The sequence below is a fragment of the Neoarius graeffei genome, chromosome 9, assembly GCF_027579695.1.
Source record: "Neoarius graeffei isolate fNeoGra1 chromosome 9, fNeoGra1.pri, whole genome shotgun sequence".
Classification (NCBI taxonomy): Eukaryota; Metazoa; Chordata; class Actinopteri; order Siluriformes; family Ariidae; genus Neoarius; species Neoarius graeffei.
Window position 1 is genome coordinate 4,061,776 of NC_083577.1, and position 18,772 is coordinate 4,080,547.

An 18,772-nucleotide genomic window follows, 5' to 3' on the forward strand; every position below is an offset into this window, starting at 1 on the left:
TCTTAATAACTGTTAATTAAAACATGAGCAAGAATAGTTCCCCCTGACAGCTGAGATAACTAGCGTTAGCTTGGTTAATAGCTAGCTTGCGAGCAATATAGCGAGCTAGGAGTGGCTGAGATCGATAGCAGCTACTGTTAGATGGTCAGTCTATGATGGTCACATACGGTAGCACAGTGTATTTGATATGAAACAACTGACCAAACCTGCAATTTAGTTCAGAGACGCGTCTCTTGGTGAACAACTGACCGTTGCTGCATGAATTTTCATGCTGAACGGATATTATTTCTGTCAAACTCCAAATGGATTGTTTTTTTAGTCACTCAAGTGGTCAAATAGTCAGTCTGAGCATGGGGTTGGTTTTCTGCAGGAACTGACTCACTTTTGGAGCCAGCCTCAAGTGGCCATTCAAGGAACTGCAGACTTCAGCACTTCTACATCATTGGCTTCACTTTTCAGGACCGGAGCTTAGCGCTTGGTGTTTTTACAGCATTAGTGTGCTGCAACTTCCGTCTAGGGTGAAGTCATGAGCACTCCCACTATTATACTTTATTGCGCCCTCTGCTGTCTAAACACAATTACTGCGAGGAAAAACTAAGCGAGTCTCCTGAGATAAGCCTGATGATAGACGATTCAGTTTTTATTCCATTGATCCAAATCGTCATAAGTTTCTACTGCGATTTATCGTTGCACAAGATCCTGTTACATGCTTACCATCCACCATTCCACGAGGGCAGACCATTTTAGTTTGGTTTGGCTTCCACAAACATTTATACACAGCTTCAGGGATAAGATTTATCAATGAGGCCCATTGCTCAGATTCATCGTGATGACCCGAATCATTTTATTCGATAATTACTGTAAAACTTTGTGTCATGTGGCAGGAAGACCATTTTCCGAACCTTAAACTACCAGAAATGAGGCACTGGCTCTTTCTGTGTTGTCGTTGTCCTTCATTGCTCATGGGATTTGAACCATCTGTAGCTAATTATCACCAACAAGTCCTCAGGCTAGAGCACAAGGACTCCGCTGCAGCTATAAAAACCCGCCAAGTCCCGGGAGAATTTTGTCACGTCCCGATTCCAATCAACTCCTTCAATGAACTCTTTATAACACCTTCACTGTGGACGTCACACTCCATTTCCCCAGCCTCCAAAACGCCTCTGGACAGTCAACCAATCGAGTCCTGCCTAAATGTTTTTTCACTTTTTACCACTTGATTAAATGAGGGGTTAAAAGGACAGGCATGACCATCGTTTTAAAATTTTAATACAGATTCTTGCCCTGGAGAAAAATGAAATGAGTGAGAGATGAAAGTTTGAAACTGCAGGTCATAAAATTCAAGATGGAAGTGTACCGGTAGAAGCCAAAAGCATTTGAGCCCAAGGGCATCAAATTCATTTCAGCCAACAAGCCACATTAGACTGGGGCCAATCTCAAGTGAGCTGGAACAAAAAATAATCCATTTCGTTAGCATTAACATCAACATGTCAGATTCCTCTCAAACCTGCTCTTGTCGGTGACTTGGGATAGCATCATGCGCAGTTTGGCCGGGGGGATGTACGCTCCTCCGGTGCGGGTCAGGATCGGGTCAAGCTCCTCTTTCCTCTTTTTAACTGGAGGCTCATCACTTGGGGGTTTGTGTCTCTGTGACGGAGACGCAGATCTTCCCCTCCTCATCCTGGACCTGTCTCGATCTCCGTCTCGCTCACGGCTGGAGCGCCGATCAGAACGCTGGTCTCTATCGCGATCCTGAGATCTGATGAGGCAGAGTGAGAAGAGAGGTCAGTGCTACGGAGAGAGCAGTAGTGGTAGTAAACATCATAAATAATGATGACATAAAACACACACGACATAAGCAGGAAGTGCAGCTGTAAAATAAAAGTGTAATTAAATGAGCTTTGGTCATGTATTAGAACTGATAAATAACGATGTTAACGGGTTCTGAACAGCTTACTCAGAGTTCACTGGTCACTGATTTATAGACAGTCAGTGTGTCAGGAAGTGTCAGGAAGTGTCTCTCTCTCGCTCTCTCTCCCTTCCATCCCCATCCACCTGGACACACCCACCAGACGGACAGAGACCAGCCTTTCCCATTTGCAAAGACATCCTCATTCTCTCTCTCACACACACACAGCAGTGGCGGCTGGTAGTCTTTCAAACAGGGGAGGCTGGTCGGTTACGATATTTCCAGATTTTAAAAGAAAAAACACATCAATTTTGCCCATACTCTTGCCTCTGATCTGGCTGATTGTTGGCAGCGTCACAAACTGTGAAATAACAGGTTCTTTTGGCCCATTAGCCTACTGTCCAATATACATGATGGTGGTGTTGGGGGGGTATATTTTAACATTTTATATTTTAAAATTGTGGCATGTTGTTTAAAAATTGATCATTATTGAAATCTTTGTCAGGAACCTCAGCAGTAACAGCAGAGTGTTCTGGAATAGGCACAAGCACTGACCTTGGGGAGCCAAACATAGAGCTGGGGGCCACACATTTCATTCAATGACACTTTCCCTATATTTTACTTATTTTGACTGAGAAATGTTTTATTGACAATTTTGATAACCCTTCACTTTTAATCCAGGTCTGTAGTGTGAAATGTTCTCGGCTGTGTTTTTGTTTAAAAATGTTTTCCAAATTGTAGCGGTGTTTAATTCATATCCAGAAAAATATATATTCCAATATAATATACTCAGCATAAACATTTTAAATAGATTCTATATTTTTGGTCCATCCATGACATATTACTAAAGTAGCCTATTTACTGTTGTTGATGTGGGTCACTTGCTTTTAGCCAATTCACTTTCTCATACCAGGAGAGCTGAAAGGAGCGAGTATTCTTCCCTACCTTTTTCACCAAGTCAATTTGAGGCGTTGGTCTACCCTGCTCTTTAATTTTTTCCTCGAAAGGAAGACTGGCAAATGGCTTCGCCAAAATTAAATCAGCAATGCTTGGCATCCGTGCGCAGCTTTCTTGCTAGCTGACTAGCCCCCTCAAGTTCAAGTTCAGTCACTCAAATAAACGAAATTTCTGGAACTAAGATAGCAAACTTGACAACACTATATTTACACTTTATTTACAATGAAAATATATACAAACTAAAAAAGCTGGTAGAAACCGTATGTAATGAATGAAATCGAAATGTAAGCTGATCTCTTACAATACACCACAGCACTTGCGAATCCGCATGGGACTGAACTGAAATTCACCGCTGCCTGTCTATATTTGAAACGAGCTGTCAATCAAAGAAAATATCCGGCCGCTCTCACCAATCACCAGTCTCCTCGCGGAAAGCTTTGCCATGTCCCTCCCACTGTGAGGCTCGGAGTCCGTGGGCGGGTGTTTTCGCAGTATTTGTCCAATAACCGTCTTGCATTTTGAGATTGAAAGCGCAGAGCTCCCAAATGCCATTGAAGTGCACTGAGGCTGGGCTGCATCGCGCTGTCACGAGGGGGAAAAACTCACGCGCACATTAGGCGAACTGGGGAAAGTTATAACGGGATGATTTCGCACTGTAGTTGGTTGAGCACATATATTTCTATGATTCTGGATCTGAAATAGCAATGTTATAAGGTCGGCTATAACATAAGCCTAGCGCAATTCATCCTACACGATGTTCGTCATTTTTAGAGGAGGCTGAGCCTCCCTCGTTGTCTTAGAGCAATCGCCCATGACACACACACCACCACTGAACACCAGACACTGCCACATCCACAGACACGTCCCATTCTCCCTAAACACCACACATGCCTTCGTCATCAGACACGCCCCTAATTTTGCTTCTATAACAATATCTCATCACGAACCACCATGGGACTGGTTGCCTGAAAAGGAGCGTCCCCAATTTCACCCAGACACATCCCCAATACCCTTGGGTACGCCCCCAAATAATAATTTATTAAATCAAATGTGATTTCGTAAAAGGCAGCAGTAAAGAAGAAATTATTCAGGCTTGATTTAAAAGAACTGAAAGCTGCAGGGACTTTGTATTGATTAATGTGTGAAATAGGGATGTTAACCGATGACCGTTTGACCCATGGTTGACCGAATCAACGTCAACCGGTTAATTTTTTTTTGGTTGTCGGTCAAAAAAAAAAAAAAAAAATCAATCGTTTTGAAGCTGCCGATTTTGGAGCGGAGAACCTGGAATTCTGTGTTGTAAACGCTTGGGCCATGCCATGCGGTCTAAGGACGACAGCTGACAAATCAGAAACACCCATTCAGTCATGTCCCGTCCTCCTGCCCCAGTTAAAGACAGCTGACAAATCAGAAACACCCATTCAGTCATGTCCCGCCCCAGTTAAAGACAGCTGACAAATCAGAAACACCCATTCAGTCATGTCCCGCCCCAGTTAAAGACAGCTGACAAATCAGAAACACCCATTCAGTCATGTCCCGCCCCAGTTAAAGACAGCTGACAAATCAGAAACACCCATTCAGTCATGTCCCGCCCTCCCACTGCCACTCAGCGAAAGAAAAGTGTAGACACAGGCTTTTTAGCTTACAAATTACTATTCTGTTTTTTTTTAATCATTATTAGAAGGCACATGGAGTTTAGTCCTGCCTTGGCCAGTGCATTCTGAAAGTATGTTTCGGTCTGTAGCCAACAATGCATGTTATTGCAGATCATATCTCTCCACACAAACTAAAGGCGCAGATGCCGACTTTTTTTTTTTAAATCGCGCAGATCCGTTTTTTTTTGGGGGGGGGGGGGCGCGCGTTGGAGTGTCCGATTGTAATTTCAAGGTGGATTCTGTATTAAAATTACTAAATAGGCGGGTGCCGTTGCAGTCCATGAGGCGTGGGGGGTGTGGGAGGAGGGCAGTGGATCGGGGGGCTGCGCGCGTTTGCGAGGAAGCTGCGCACATTAAATTTTGCACGGCTTCGGCGCAGGTGTGCGCGCGCGGCTTTCTGATTTGCTGTTTTCTTCTCGTGCTTGTACTTCCTGTGTTTCGTGGACTGTGGCGGCATTTGCTTATATGCAGAATTTGCTTTGATGAAGTTGTGGTCGGACGCTCCAACGCCCCCCTTTGGGAAAGGAAGGTCGGATCTGCGTGATTCAGCCGTGGAGAGGGCGGCATCCGCCAAAAGGCGCGCCGTTTACATCCCTGTAGTAATTCCAATTCTAGAATTTTAAACTCATAGGTTAACCGACTTTAAACAGCTAATGAGGCTCGGTGGTCGGTCAAGATTTTTTTTAGTTTTCGCCATCCCTAGTGTGAAATGCGCTCAGTATAATATGAATTTATCACAAAAACACATGCGTGTGTTAATTATTTTGAAACCCATCAGCCAACTGATCTGGCGCATTTTAACTGTGCGACAGTAACGATGTAAATAACAGTGTGACAGACGAATGTCCGAAAGAGCTTTTACATTTTACCAATGAGCTCACTATATAGTAATTCCCTATATAGGGAGTAGGGAGTAGTGAACGAGTGAGTGATTTCAGACACAGGGATGGTCTTACCACAGACAAACCCCATTTCCCAGAAATGGCCTCGTTCAGAAACGCCCCTTCCCCTGTCATCACCCAGACATGTGCCCAAACACACCCATACAACCCCCCCAACCTGTTCAGAAATCCCCCCACTGATTTGTACATTCCCACAAGAACACAGGCATGGCCTCATCCATGTTCACATCCCATTCCCCCAAACATCCAGACACATGAACAGGAAGTAGAGCAAATCAGAGAATGGAGGTGTGTTGAACTCCATTTGCCCTCACCTGCGGGCTCTGTCCGTACGTCTCTGTGGAGATGGGGATCTGGAGCGAGAGCGGGAATACGACCTTCCACTGCCGTTCCTGAGAAAGCAGAGAGGACACAATGACTTACTTTCCCCACAAAAAACCCCCTGAAACCTGACATGCTGATGCATTCGAATGTGCTCCACATCTACCTGTCTGCTGAAGAGCTCCTGCGTCTGGGTCTGCTGCTCTCGTCCTGAGCATCACGCTGCAACAGCAAGAACACGCATCAGAGAGGAACATGCGACACATCACAACAGAAAGAGGTATAGTGTGTGTGTGTGTATAAAAGTCATGCAGAATTAACAGCTGTGCTGACCTTGATGTGTGCCACGCTGCTCTTCATCCTGTGCATCACAGCATTGTCACTGTCCTCCTCACTGCTGCTGCCGCCGTCTGAGCCGCTGGACCTGGACGAGCGTCTTGGTGCCTTATCTAGTTCCGCTTGTGTACCCGTGTCATCTCGTTTTCTCTCTGGAGAAGGGCTACGATGCTCTTCAGCTGCAAAACAGGTGAGACATTACATTACAGGATGTCCTGTGATTAAAGCACGTTTACCATTTCCAGCCAATATCAACTAACTAACTTATCGAGCATGCTATCTAGAGGACATTTCAAAAATGACCTCAGGGGACACCACACTTCCTCAAGGCTCTCAAAACGTACAGCCTGCGGTTGGCTCTCTTTATTCTATAGTCGAGATGGGCGCCCCAGGTCAAGTCAGGGGAGATGATTACTCCAAATCACTTGAAAGACTTGACACCCTCGACAGACACAGGGGTTCATCCCGATGGAGTTTTTCCTTCTCACTCCCCCATCATGCAGCCTGGTTGGTCGGGCGGTCAGCACTTACAGACAGGAGAGTACACGGAAACTTAGCGTGCATTCGGTTTTATAACCAACTTCCAGATGACTAACTTCAATACATCGACAAACACAGCGGGGTAATCTTTACCGAGAAGCACAAACAGCCTTGTACAATACCATCCACCTTCCTGAAGAGGGCGTGGCTTAATTTAAACATCGACACTGCCGAGGGACAGAGGACGCCCCGCGGGTGGCTGGGTAACATGGTCTTAAAGCTAAAAGGTCACAGGAGGAGCAGTGAAAGGTCAGTTCCTCAGAAACGAGGAGCACATTAAATAATGATCAAGAGCAAAACATTTCTGCTGGGAAGAAAGCCCTAACACACACACACACACGGCACTTAGTCTGCTTCATAACATATTTAAAGCTTTATTTATAGGCTCCCCTGCGCTTTGGTCCAGAGTGGCTGTAAATCACAGGTAGGTGTGTGAATAACGAGCAGTGAAGTGGAGGTTTAACGATGACAGACCTAATATCATCCTGAACAGCTGATATTTAAGGAGCTGTATTTTAAATCCTAAGACTGAGAGTAGGCATGGGGTAAAAACACAAAGGACATTTTGATTTGTAGTAGCTTGAATGAGGGGACAGTTCCAGAGGATGATCAGGAAATAAAGGGACGGGAGACGCCACAAGAGGGTGGGTGATATGACTGACGGACTGAATAATTAAATAAATTTAAATTTATTTAAAAAAAAAAACCTTATCAGGATTCGCAAAGGTATTTCCACAATATAACAAAGGTTTTTCCAAACAAGGGCCAACAAAATATTGTCACTGTATTTTTATTTAAAAAAAAAAAAAAAAGTCTGAAGACACTGTATAAAGTCTACAAAAATAAATTAGATACACACACACACACACATATATATGCTATTTACCAGCTTAAGGTCAGTCCATATGGTGCAATACCGTGACCGGGGCCCTCTGGGCGGAGGTCAGTATTCAAGGCCGAGGTCACGGTATTTCACCATACGGACCGACCTTAAGCTGGTAAATAAGATATTTATTTTTTTCTTTACCAAATTCTAACAGAAAACGAGAGCGCCCGAAAGGGAAAACCGAGCCGAGCCGCCATTTTGAATCCTCATTCACGGCTGTAATGCAAATGGCTTCCTCCTCGGTATACAAGTGCACTTCCATGGCAGGAAAAAAAAAAACTACATTTTGCCGCCTATGTCGTCCCCTATTTATACAAATAGGAGTCATTCAGGATTCAGCCATGTTTTTGCTCAGCGTTAGCAACAGTTACAGGTTTTTAGCTTTCTCCTGAAATGTTTTCTTTTATTTCTTCTTCCTCAGGGTAGTAAAACTCGCTTTCGCTGTGAACACTGTCGTTATCACTATCCATGCTGTAAAATTAATGCTATTCTCCTGAGAAATGCTGGCAAACATTTATAAGATTTTTGATAATCTGATAAATAAATCTTATAAAAAAATTAAAAAAGATAAACGTCGACAAAAAATGCTACGTTTGTTGTTGTGAACGAATGAGTCGCCAGAGGTCCGTAACTGGGGTCCGTATCGCAAGATACGGACCCGCTCGCCAGCCAATCAGAGCGCAGGATTTGATGGAAATAGGACCGGAAAATATCAATAACACTATTTTGAGAGAGAAAAAAAAAAAAAACTCAAAGGGAGAAAAAAGCTCCAATTTTTTTAAAAGCATTTTTAAAAAGGTCCAATATCTAACAAAAAAAAAAAAATAAACCAGCTTCATCATAAAAGAACTAAAATAATAAATAGAAATATAATGTGATCTCAGTGTCATTTATCATGGCCCCAGACGCCACAGAGTTTCTTCTCCACCTGATATCAGGACTAGTATCCCAGTATTGATCTAAATTTTTAAATAAACAAATAAATACATATTGCTGTTTCTATCGAGCATATTTGCAAATGTGGATAAAGTATTACAAGTGAAACATATAAGTTGAGACTGTTTGAATTTTTTTTTTTTTTTGAACTGTTCAGCTTTGGGTGTCCAAAATAGCCAAGTAGTATATATATATATATATATATATATATATATATATTTGGTTGGTTAAATAAATAAATAAATAAATAAATAAATAAAAATAAAAAATAGAATGAAAGTCATTTTTAAAAAAGGGAAAATATTAGGGGGACATTTTTATTTTAATTATTACATCAACACCTAATCGAATAGAAAAACTAAAAATTAAACAAAAAAAAAATCAATAAAATACTTGGCAATTAGTTTCATTCCAGATTAGTTGGACTGTCAGAAAGCACGCTGTGGCACACTACATCACTTCACTTTGAATAAAAACATGCAACATTACAAATAAATGAACCAAAAAACAAAGTAAATTAATTAAAAAAAAATCCTCCTCATGTGTAGAAACTCTACCTTCCAGTACACTCCACTGCTGGACTCGTGCCGTTTTCACGCGAGTAATATTTCCACATGGAATCATTTCTCGGAAAGCGAGAATCTGTGAAAGTGCAATGTCCTGATCTGAACCAGGATGATTCACAGAGTTGTGGAGAATGATGAAGAGGGTTTTCTTTGACCTGCATTACTTTCGACCCGGTATAATTCTCCGCTTGATGGACAGCGCGTTTCCAGACCAACGATAGGTGTTCAAGCCACAGGCATTTACCAGCTCAGGTCACAGATAAGGGGTAAAACCTGTCACAAAGAATAGACAGGATGGTATGCGTTGTAAAAGGTGTGCGCGCGCACGCAGGGTTCCCACTGGCGCTCGTCGTTGACGAACATAATCCATCAGTGACGAAGAGAAAATGACTAGCAGTCGTCACAGTGACGAATGTATTTATCATCATCATAAATCACCTTTTCTAGAAATCCCTCTGTTTGCTGAAATCCAGCCCCAGTGAAGACACGGCGGGAAGCCAGAGTGTAAACAACGAGCACATGCTTGTGACCAGTAAAAATCGACTACACATGATGACCACATGGGCGTCAAGCTTTTTTCACCAACCCCAGTGTGTCTTAACTGGCCTGGTGTGGTGATGTCATTACGTCTGCATGAACCGAACAATGGTGCAGTCTGAGCTGAGAAAGGTTTTGGGCTTCTTGAAGCGCTGAAGATGTTTTAAGGGCTGAAACAGACACGGGGGAGACGCACTCAGAGCCCCGACCGTCCCCGAGTACATCGGGCAGGGTCCGTGATACAGGGGTCGGGTTAAAGAAAAAAAAACAGCAGCCACAAGTGCTGTCAGCTGGCAAGCGACCTAACGGAGCTACGTTTTGGGGCTGTGGCCCCTGGGTATTTTTGCCCTTTAAAAAAAAAAAAAAAAAACTTTAAAAAATAAAATAAAGATTAATACAAACCCACTGACTTGGATGTCATCTGGGATTTTGAATGCTGTAATATACTCATGTAGGTTACAATGTGTGTCTCTGTGAGCCTAAAGGAGAGAAGTGTGAGTGAGAAATGGTTTTATTAAACTGATGATTAATTTTATGAGTGATATTAAGTCAGTTGACACATGCTTCAGTTTCCTGAGACATTATGGGTGATAATAATAATATGGAAATAGAAACTGAAGTGAACGACAAATTTAACAAGAGCAGAGCCAGAATCAGTAATAAAGATGTGATAACCTGTGAATGTGTGCAGGTGATAATATTCCCCTGTAAAGTTAAATATAAAACTCGCCAACCAAGGGATGCTAATCTCCCTTAAAAAATACAAGCCCCAGGAAAACTGGACTGAGCCCCCGGCCCGCTCAGTAGCTAGAATCGAAACGGCCCCGCGGCGAACACATGATGTAAACCACGGTGTCGTTCTGTATTCGGTTCGTAAATCGACAGGAAATTCAGATTCCTTCAGTGTTGTTTGTTCCAAGATTCTTCTGGACTCTGTTCAATTGTAAATCCAGTGTTGTGTTGAAGTCTCAAGGGAGTCCTCCGGTGTTCTCCACTATCGTTAATGACTCGGCGGCCCGCCGAGTCATAACGGCTAGAGGAGCTATTACCGCTGACTCATAAATGCACCGCCGAGCCTTAATTTTTGGCCGCCCAGTCAAAAAAAAAAGTTTACTTCAAAGAAAAGTAAAAAAAACACGCCAATACAAACACCAAAGTAATTCTCTGATCACAGATCGTTGATGCGCTTTACTTTACAATAGGTTCAACAGAGGCCCTTAACGCTTGCTCACTCACTTGTCACTACGCATGTGTAGTGCGGCGACAGAGGAGCGCATGTCAGTTAAGTGGCTCCGATTGCCTCAGACCTCCGAGAGGAGTACGGTGGAAAGAAAAGACACACATGCCGCTTTTCCACTACAAACGCGGCTGAGCCGTGCCGTGCCGAGTCGAGCTGAGTCGAGCTGAGCGGGGCTGTTGGAGTTGCATTTCGACTACAACCGCGCTGAACCGTGCTGGCTGGAAGTGGGTGGACACATTGGGTGGAGTTAGTGAAAGTGGGTGGACGTCACGTGATGTCGTTAAGCAGCGCAAACAGTGACATCAGTGACAGTGGCGGAACAAGTCAGAGCCGGGCCGGGGGCGGGGCAAATGACCGGGCCCTTTATTAAAGCTTATCATAACATCATTTTAGGCTACAAAATGTCTGCAACTGCGGTGTTTACCAATTTCAACACTACCGGGTGCAACTATGTTATTTAGTACATCAAGTCCTTCAAACGAACATGTAACTCAGAAACAAAAAACATTAGGATACTGTACATGGCTCATAATAAAACATCAATAGCCTATACTGCGCACATTATTTGAAGGGCATACGAATGAGCGCTCAGAGGTTGCAACGGTGACAGGAAGAGTCAGAAATAAAAGGAGGGCGGTGCAAACCTCACTGAATGCACTGTGTTTACCAATTTCAACACTACGGGGTGCAACTATGTTATTTTGTACATTAAGTCCTTCAAACGAACATGTAACTCAGAAACAAAAAAACATTAGGTGACATACTGTACATGGCTCATAATAAAACATCAATAGCCTACTGCGCGCATTATTTGAAGGGCATACGACGAGCCTTGCGCTCCGCGAACTCGTCCACGATGCTCTGTATGTCACTGATTCAGTGAGCTTTTAAGCGGTAGTCTCACGACCCGGATAGTAAACAATAAACATGGAGGACATGGAGTCGTTAGTGTTGCTGGTCTTGGTGCTGTGGCTTGTTGTCACCGACAACGCCAACAGATACTGGCAAGAGCGTATAGATGAGGCGAGGCGCATAAGGCTTCAGAAATTCTCGTAATTCGTAATTATTCTTCTTCCGGGTTTGCGGTGTTTACAGATCCCAGCGCGCTCGCGGGGCGTGTGTGGGCATGTGAGGACACTCCTCCTCACCAATCAGTGCACAGGGGAGTGTCTGCTCACGCCCCCAACCTCACTCGGCACGGCTTGGCTCGCTTCAGCCCCACTCCAAAACGGTGCGAGTTTTAGGGGCTAAGCAGGGCTGAAACGAGCTGAGTCGTGCTGGTTTTTGGTAGTCGAAACGCGAGCCGTGTCGGGCTGAAGTGAGCTGAAGCGAGCTGAAGTGAGCTGAAAAAGGGTAGTGGAAAAGGGACAATACTGCACATCAAATGAAAGGTAATTTTGTGTAGAATTTAACTAAAAACAAAGATATTCTATTCAATAAACATTTCAGTAACGGAGTGACAAAATAAATGTGAAGTCGGCTCCCAGTGTCAGAATATTTTGCACAAAAGCAGCTACTTGCGAAATAAATAATATGCAACTTAGATGTCAGGAAATGGCATCTGAGGGGTTTCTTATTTCAAAATTTTCTGGTGCGAGGGGAGACACCCCCCTCGCGAACCCCCCGGCGACGGCCGCTCAATACAACTGCCGAGCTATAACTTCAGGTAGTGGAGAACACTGTTCCTCATATCTCTTTAGAATAATTCCCTGCTAAAATAACCTTCAGTGAGCTCAAACTAAAGAGGGTTAAGGGTTGTTTTACAATCAGGGTACAAAGTTTGTGTCACAGGGGTCCAAAATTTAAATCGATTCAAACTGGTTCTGGTACCAGTTTTTAAGTGAAGGACAGGTTAAAGAACAGATTTCAGGTAATTTTTTGACGTGTGTATGGTAGTTTTGTGTAATCTGCTATAAGATAAAGAAGATGAAGTGTAGCTTTAAGCAGGGCTGGGAGAAACAAATGAAGTGATTCTCGGAGAGGACTTTTTTTTTTGACAATTCAGTAGGGCTGCAACTAACGATTATTTTAATAATCGATTAATCTGTCGATTATTTTTTCGATTAATCGATGAATCGGATAAAAAACAAACAAAAAAGCATTAATTCCCAACCCTTTATTCAAAAAAAAAAAAATTCACAGTGCAAAAAATCTTGAGTGCAAAAACATGTTGATCCTTGATCATCCCTGAGCAGTACAAAAAAAAAAAACAATAATAAAATATATATATATATATAGGCTTTTTTAAAATAAAGTGCACAAAAAGAGGTATATATTTTTAAAGGGATCTGAGTGGTTAGAACAATAAATAAATTATAAAAAAATAAAGAAAAATACAAATCAGAAAACACTCACAGATGCACAAACTCATACACACACACACACACACACACACACACACACACACTCACTCCCTCCCTTTGCTCAGACACTTTGCATTGCAATGCAAAAATGTGAGCATGTCCACATGCTCCTGACTCAGGTTCGCTCTCTTCTTGGAGGCTATGTTTCCTGCTGCAGAAAACAGACGCTCAGATGGTGTTGAGGTGGTAACACACTTATTCGTTTTGTTTAGCGTGAAATGCTCCCACACTTTAGATGATTTTGGTCGCACTGGTTTCTCCGCTTCCGGCATGTTTCTAAACAACTCCGCTCCGAGCTCAACTCTGCTTGTTTGGCTGGCATCCAGCTTAATGGTGCATTACCGCCACCTTCTGCTCCGGAGTGTGAACTCCGCGCTCAACTCAAACCAGAGACTTTTTTAATAATAGAACGACTTTGTTCAAACGGTCTGTGACTTTGTAATCGCGCGACACGACGAATCGATAATGAAATTCGTTGCCAACACTTTTAATAATCGATTTTTATCGATTTTATCAATTCGTTGTTGCAGCCCTGCAATTCAGAATCCACTACTTCCATAGTGCTTTTAAATATAAGGCTGTAAGCTTTGTGTTAGTTGTCTCTAATATTTATGTCCCAATATCTTGACCACATTTTAGGATGAAAATAATCATTTTAGATATGTTATTTTATATTGAAAAATTAGCTGTCTCGGAGAGGACTTTTTTTGACACAATTCCATACTAATTTGATCAAAATAGTCTGAAAACTTACTGGCATTCAACATTAAAACTTAACTATGTTTCCAATGATATGGAACCAAATATTTGTTTTATGGTATAAAGAATGATGTAAGTGCATCCCTTTTGGAGCTACCTGTGGTCAAAAAAAGCACTTTTTCTAAATGACACGGGTAATTTTGCTAAATATGACATATATTGTCATAACCTTATCACCAAATTTTTTTTGCATGGTAAATAGAGCTATCACAGGGCTACAATAAACAACCGAGTTTATTTAGTCAAGCCTTTTGATATTGAAGATAAGTGTTATGGTGATGATACACGGGGCAACTTTTTGGGCAATGTTGCCGAGCAATGTTGCTGGGCAATTGCGTTTTGACTCTTTTCTATTGAGATTGGGCAACATTGCTTCTTTCTGAATGGTTTTGATAATCTCTGGCAACTTTTTGAGATAAGCCAATCAGAACGCGAGTATCGAGTCATGTGACCTCCGGTGAGGTTCGGATCAGAAATTTCAAACAAATATGGCGGCTGCAGTGTCAGTGGAGTGAAGAGATGGAGAGACTCCTCATCTGTTTTTACGCCGGTAAGTTGTTATTTTAATATTCTATATGGAGGAATTTACCTCACCAAAGCTCTAAAAAACAACAGACAGCTTGATTAAATGGTCACAGCAAAAATTAAGACATCGATTTTTTTTTTTTAGCTAACTGTAAACTGCCATTGCTAACTGTTGTTGCCCTGAAAAGTTGCCCTGTGTCTCACCTAGTTGCCCGTTGCCAGCAACTTTGCTCGGCAACATTGCCCAAAAAGTTGCCCCGTGTATCATCACCATTAAATGTGATTTTTAGCTTGCGTACCCTGATTGTAAAACAACCCTTATTTTAGCTTGATGGTGCACAGACGACTCCAAAACACGTCTCTCTGATTAGAGTCTGGAGTTGAGCCCAAATTTCATCTGTAATGGAGAGGCCTCGCTGTATCTGTACAAATATTTGAACTGTACCGGTGTGGTTGGTGTAAACCTGTATTAAGTCCACTTTCATAACTCGGTAACTAAGGAAAAGTGAAGAATACTGATTTGACTTTACTTTTTCAAGGAAAAAAGTGGAGAATGTGTTTCAGAACCCGGGGGGGAACGCTGAATTTGTCTGGTTGAAACTGAACTAAATTAGGACTTGAAGTGCAGAGAAGATACAGATCATCTGATAGAGATCACTTGATAATCTCATCAATGTCAGCAAGGGTGCCAATTTTTATACTCACAGGAAGTAACAGAGGATTTAAAGTGCGAATGCAGGTCAGACTGAAGCATCATTAAGAACAAGTTTATTCATCACACATACATTTGAGAAATTCCTCTCTGCATTTAACCCACCTGAAGCAGTGAACACACGCATGCACGCAGCAACGAGCGCACACACACACACACACACACACACACACACCCCTGCTGCAGTGGGCAGCCACACTACAGCACCCAGGGAGCAGATGGGGGTTCGGTTCCTTGCCCAAGGGCATCTCCATGTTAACCTAGCCTGCATGTGTTTGGAGGAAACCCACACAGACGCAGGGAGAGAACATGCAAACTGCACACAGAAAGGCCCCCGTCGGCCACTGGACTCGAACCCAGAACCTTCTTGCTGTGAGGCGACTGCTGGGGTGGGTTTCCCAAAAGCCTCTCAACACTAAGAGCATCTTAACCAGGAGAGAGAGTGTTCATTGTGATGCTTGCTTGACCATTTAACGATCTTTGTGCTACGATGCTTTTGGGAAACTCGGCCCTGACCACTACACCACCGTGCTGCCTATTCAGACCTACTCGTAAACTTTCCTGGGAAGCAATCAGGAGGAATCGTGTGCGAGGAGCGACTGAGAAATGAAGCAGGTGTTTACGGTTTGTCCCGAGAAGAAAATTCACCACAGATGAACACCACAGCAGACTGCAGACGAGTGAATCCACAGCCGGCTGCTGTGAATTACAAACAAGCTCAAGTGTTTGGAAATCTACTTGATGGAATTTGTCCCCCACCATATTGTGTCTAACAGGACGTCCTGGGAGGGAGGGAGGGAGGGAGGGAGGGAGGGGTTTATCGAGGCTCTGGGTTCGATACATCTGTCTATCAAACTTACACAACACCCGACACAATTATGGAAACTGCTCATCATGTGAGGCGTAAAACATTTAAATCGTAATCAAGTCCATAATCTGCTCCCTCAATAAATAACCAACCTCTTCTATCGAGACACACAGTCGTTGTGTATTGTTCGGGATGATCATTTTCCTTTTCAAAAAAAAAAAAATCGCCAATTCCGATTTTTTTTTTTTTTACCTTTTCTGTCATAAGAGATGGGAGAAAGTTTCCATGTACTGATGATACAGTTTTGGAGTTCTGAAATCCATAAAAACAAAACACAAGCAAGACATTTTTTTTTCAATTTCGACATAATTATAGACTTTCAGGTTCAAAATGGGAGCGTGAGAGAAAGAAGTTGAAGAAATGTGTGGTATCGCCTCCACTGAACGACATCAAAATGAAATAAGCCATCATGTCCAGGTTCGACATTAACGGTTTAAATCCACTCGTCCAGTCGGAACAGCGATTCCACAATTTCAGCGTTTTTCCCCCCCGATTGTGGAAACTCACCATCCCATTTAGTACAACTAGCATCATTCCTGTCCTACTGCGTTTCTAAATAAAGTTCCCGGTGTAGAGCCGATCTACGGAGCTCCCACTTTATCTGTTCTGTGAATCGGCCGACTGAACAACGCTTCAGAAACTCTTTTAGCGAAAGGTGGGAATTATTATAATGTGGAAATGGACTGCTGGAGCGCTGCACCTGCTCTAATCCTACGATAACATCATCAGTTTCAGAAGAATCAGAGCTCGTCTCACCTCTGCTCTTCACGGGCTCGTCTCCATCGCCGTCGCTGTCCTCTGAAGAGCTTGAGCTCCTCGTTGTCCTCTCAGGATCACGTGCTCCTCCTGGACTGGAGCGCTGGAGGAACAGAGAGCGTGAAAATGAAGGACAGCAGCCGAAAAAAGGATGAAAGGTAAAAAGAAATCAGGTCAGTTCTGCTACAGTATTGCTGAAGTGCTTGGGTCAGTGTGCTGAAAGAGGCTGAACGACTGCATCTGCCAGTTTAAGACCAGTGGGACCAGTGCTGCCAATGTACACTGTCACTAAGACTTGGAATTTGTTTTAGACCCCTTTAGTTAATTTAGTTTAAAAAAAAAAAAAGCCTCGTGACAAATCTGGTGACTTTTTAAACAGATGTGAGAGACCATCCTGAACTCCATACGGTTCTCCAGCGCACATCACAGCTGCTGACAAACGAGAGAGAGCAGGTTCACTCAACATCAACATGTAATGCCTGAATGAACTACGACCCCAACCCATCGCCATCACCCCAACCCATCGCTCGTCCGTCGCCGTCACCCCAGCCTGTCGCCGTCACCCCAACCCGTCGCTCGTCCGTCACCATCAACCCAACCCATCGCTCGTCCGTCGCCGTCACCCCAGCCTGTCGCCGTCACCCCAACCTGTCGCTCGTCTGTCGCCATCACCCCAACCCATCGCTCGTCCGTCACCGTCACCCCAACCCATCGCTCATCCGTCGCCATCACCCCAACCCATCGCTCGTCCGTCGCCGTCACCCCAACCCATCGCTCGTCCGTCGCCGTCACCCCAGCCTATCGCTCGTCCGTCGCCGTCACCCCAGCCTATCGCTCGTCCGTCGCCGTCACCCCAGCCTACCGCTCGTCCGTCGCCGTCACCCCAGCCTGTCGCCATCACCCCAACCCATCGCTCGTCCGTTGCCATCACCCCAACCTGTCGCCGTCACCCCAACCCATCGCTCGTCCATCGCCGTCACCCTCAACTGCTGATCACAATTACTCCCTTTCATTAATCACCATTATTCCCAAAACATCAAAATCACTCATCTCCATTATTTTTAGGGATGATTTTCCGTGATCAAGGAAAAACACGGAAATCACAGAATCGCTTATCTGAAACAGAACTGACAGTGAAACAGAAAACAGGTTTTTGTTGTAGGGCCTCCGATTTTCCGCGATCGCGGAAAACGGACGGAAATAGCAGAAATTGGGGTCAGAAACGGAATTCGTGCTCAGAAACGGAATCTACGGAGCCCCTCTGGTGACATGGGTGAAAAAAATATATATATTCCGTGGCCACGAGTTAATAACACGTGGGAAAGAGATCCTATTCCGTGGCCACGACTTGCTTAATGCGTGGGAACGAGATGATTATTGGGTGGCCATGAATTAATAACACGTGGCCATGAGATGATTCAAGTTCCAGCCTGATGGGATGATGTCCAGTTTTTGAGCGGCCGTCAATTGTGCAGTAAATCCAGGATTTATCCTGTATGATGAAATCTGTAACTTCCCCGAGGTCAGCATATTGTCTACGTTTGAGCCCGTGCTTTCTGAGCAGCCGAATTAAGTGTCTCTTGCTCAGAATTACTCCATGTCTAACTGCAAGTGATTTAAGGATATCATTATAATTCATTCCTAGATTAAAATAAAACGAAATCAGATCAAACTTGTCCATATTTGCGGCTGAAGCTACTGATGCCAGAAAGTCAACAGTCTCAGTGATGGAATGGCTAACACTTCTCATGGCCACGTGTTATTAATTCATGGCCACCTCATAATCATCATCTTGTTCCCATGCATTAAACAAGTTGTGGCCACGGAATAGGATCTCGTTCCCACGCGTTATTAACACGTGGCCACGGAATATTTTCAAGCAAAAAGGAAGTCCTCATGCTGTATTATAATGGTGATCTTGAAGGCAGATTTTGAACAGTCAGATTTCCATTAGTAGTTTGCACCAAGGCTTTTCAGTTAAACATTATATAATAGCAACTGATT

The 18,772-nt window shown here is 43.5% G+C and overlaps 1 protein-coding gene across 2 annotated transcripts in view; it reads right to left on the reverse strand.

Moving 5' to 3' along the window:
* Window positions 1-18,772, reverse strand: part of cwc22 (CWC22 spliceosome associated protein homolog) — a 101,181-nt gene that overhangs the window by 71,870 nt on the left and 10,539 nt on the right. The window contains exons 1-6 of one of the 2 annotated variants that reach the window (XM_060928962.1): window positions 16,769-16,857; window positions 9,948-10,024; window positions 6,078-6,259; window positions 5,911-5,966; window positions 5,738-5,815; window positions 1,508-1,759 (exon numbers count right to left, since the gene is read on the reverse strand). In XM_060928962.1, coding sequence (XP_060784945.1) covers window positions 1,508-1,759; window positions 5,738-5,815; window positions 5,911-5,966; window positions 6,078-6,259; window positions 9,948-9,996 — 617 coding nt within the window. In that variant the 5' untranslated portion in view covers window positions 9,997-10,024; window positions 16,769-16,857. Of the gene's footprint in view, window positions 1-1,507; window positions 1,760-5,737; window positions 5,816-5,910; window positions 5,967-6,077; window positions 6,260-9,947; window positions 10,025-16,768; window positions 16,872-18,772 lie in introns of those variants that run through there. The other variant, XM_060928961.1, reaches the window with a different exon arrangement.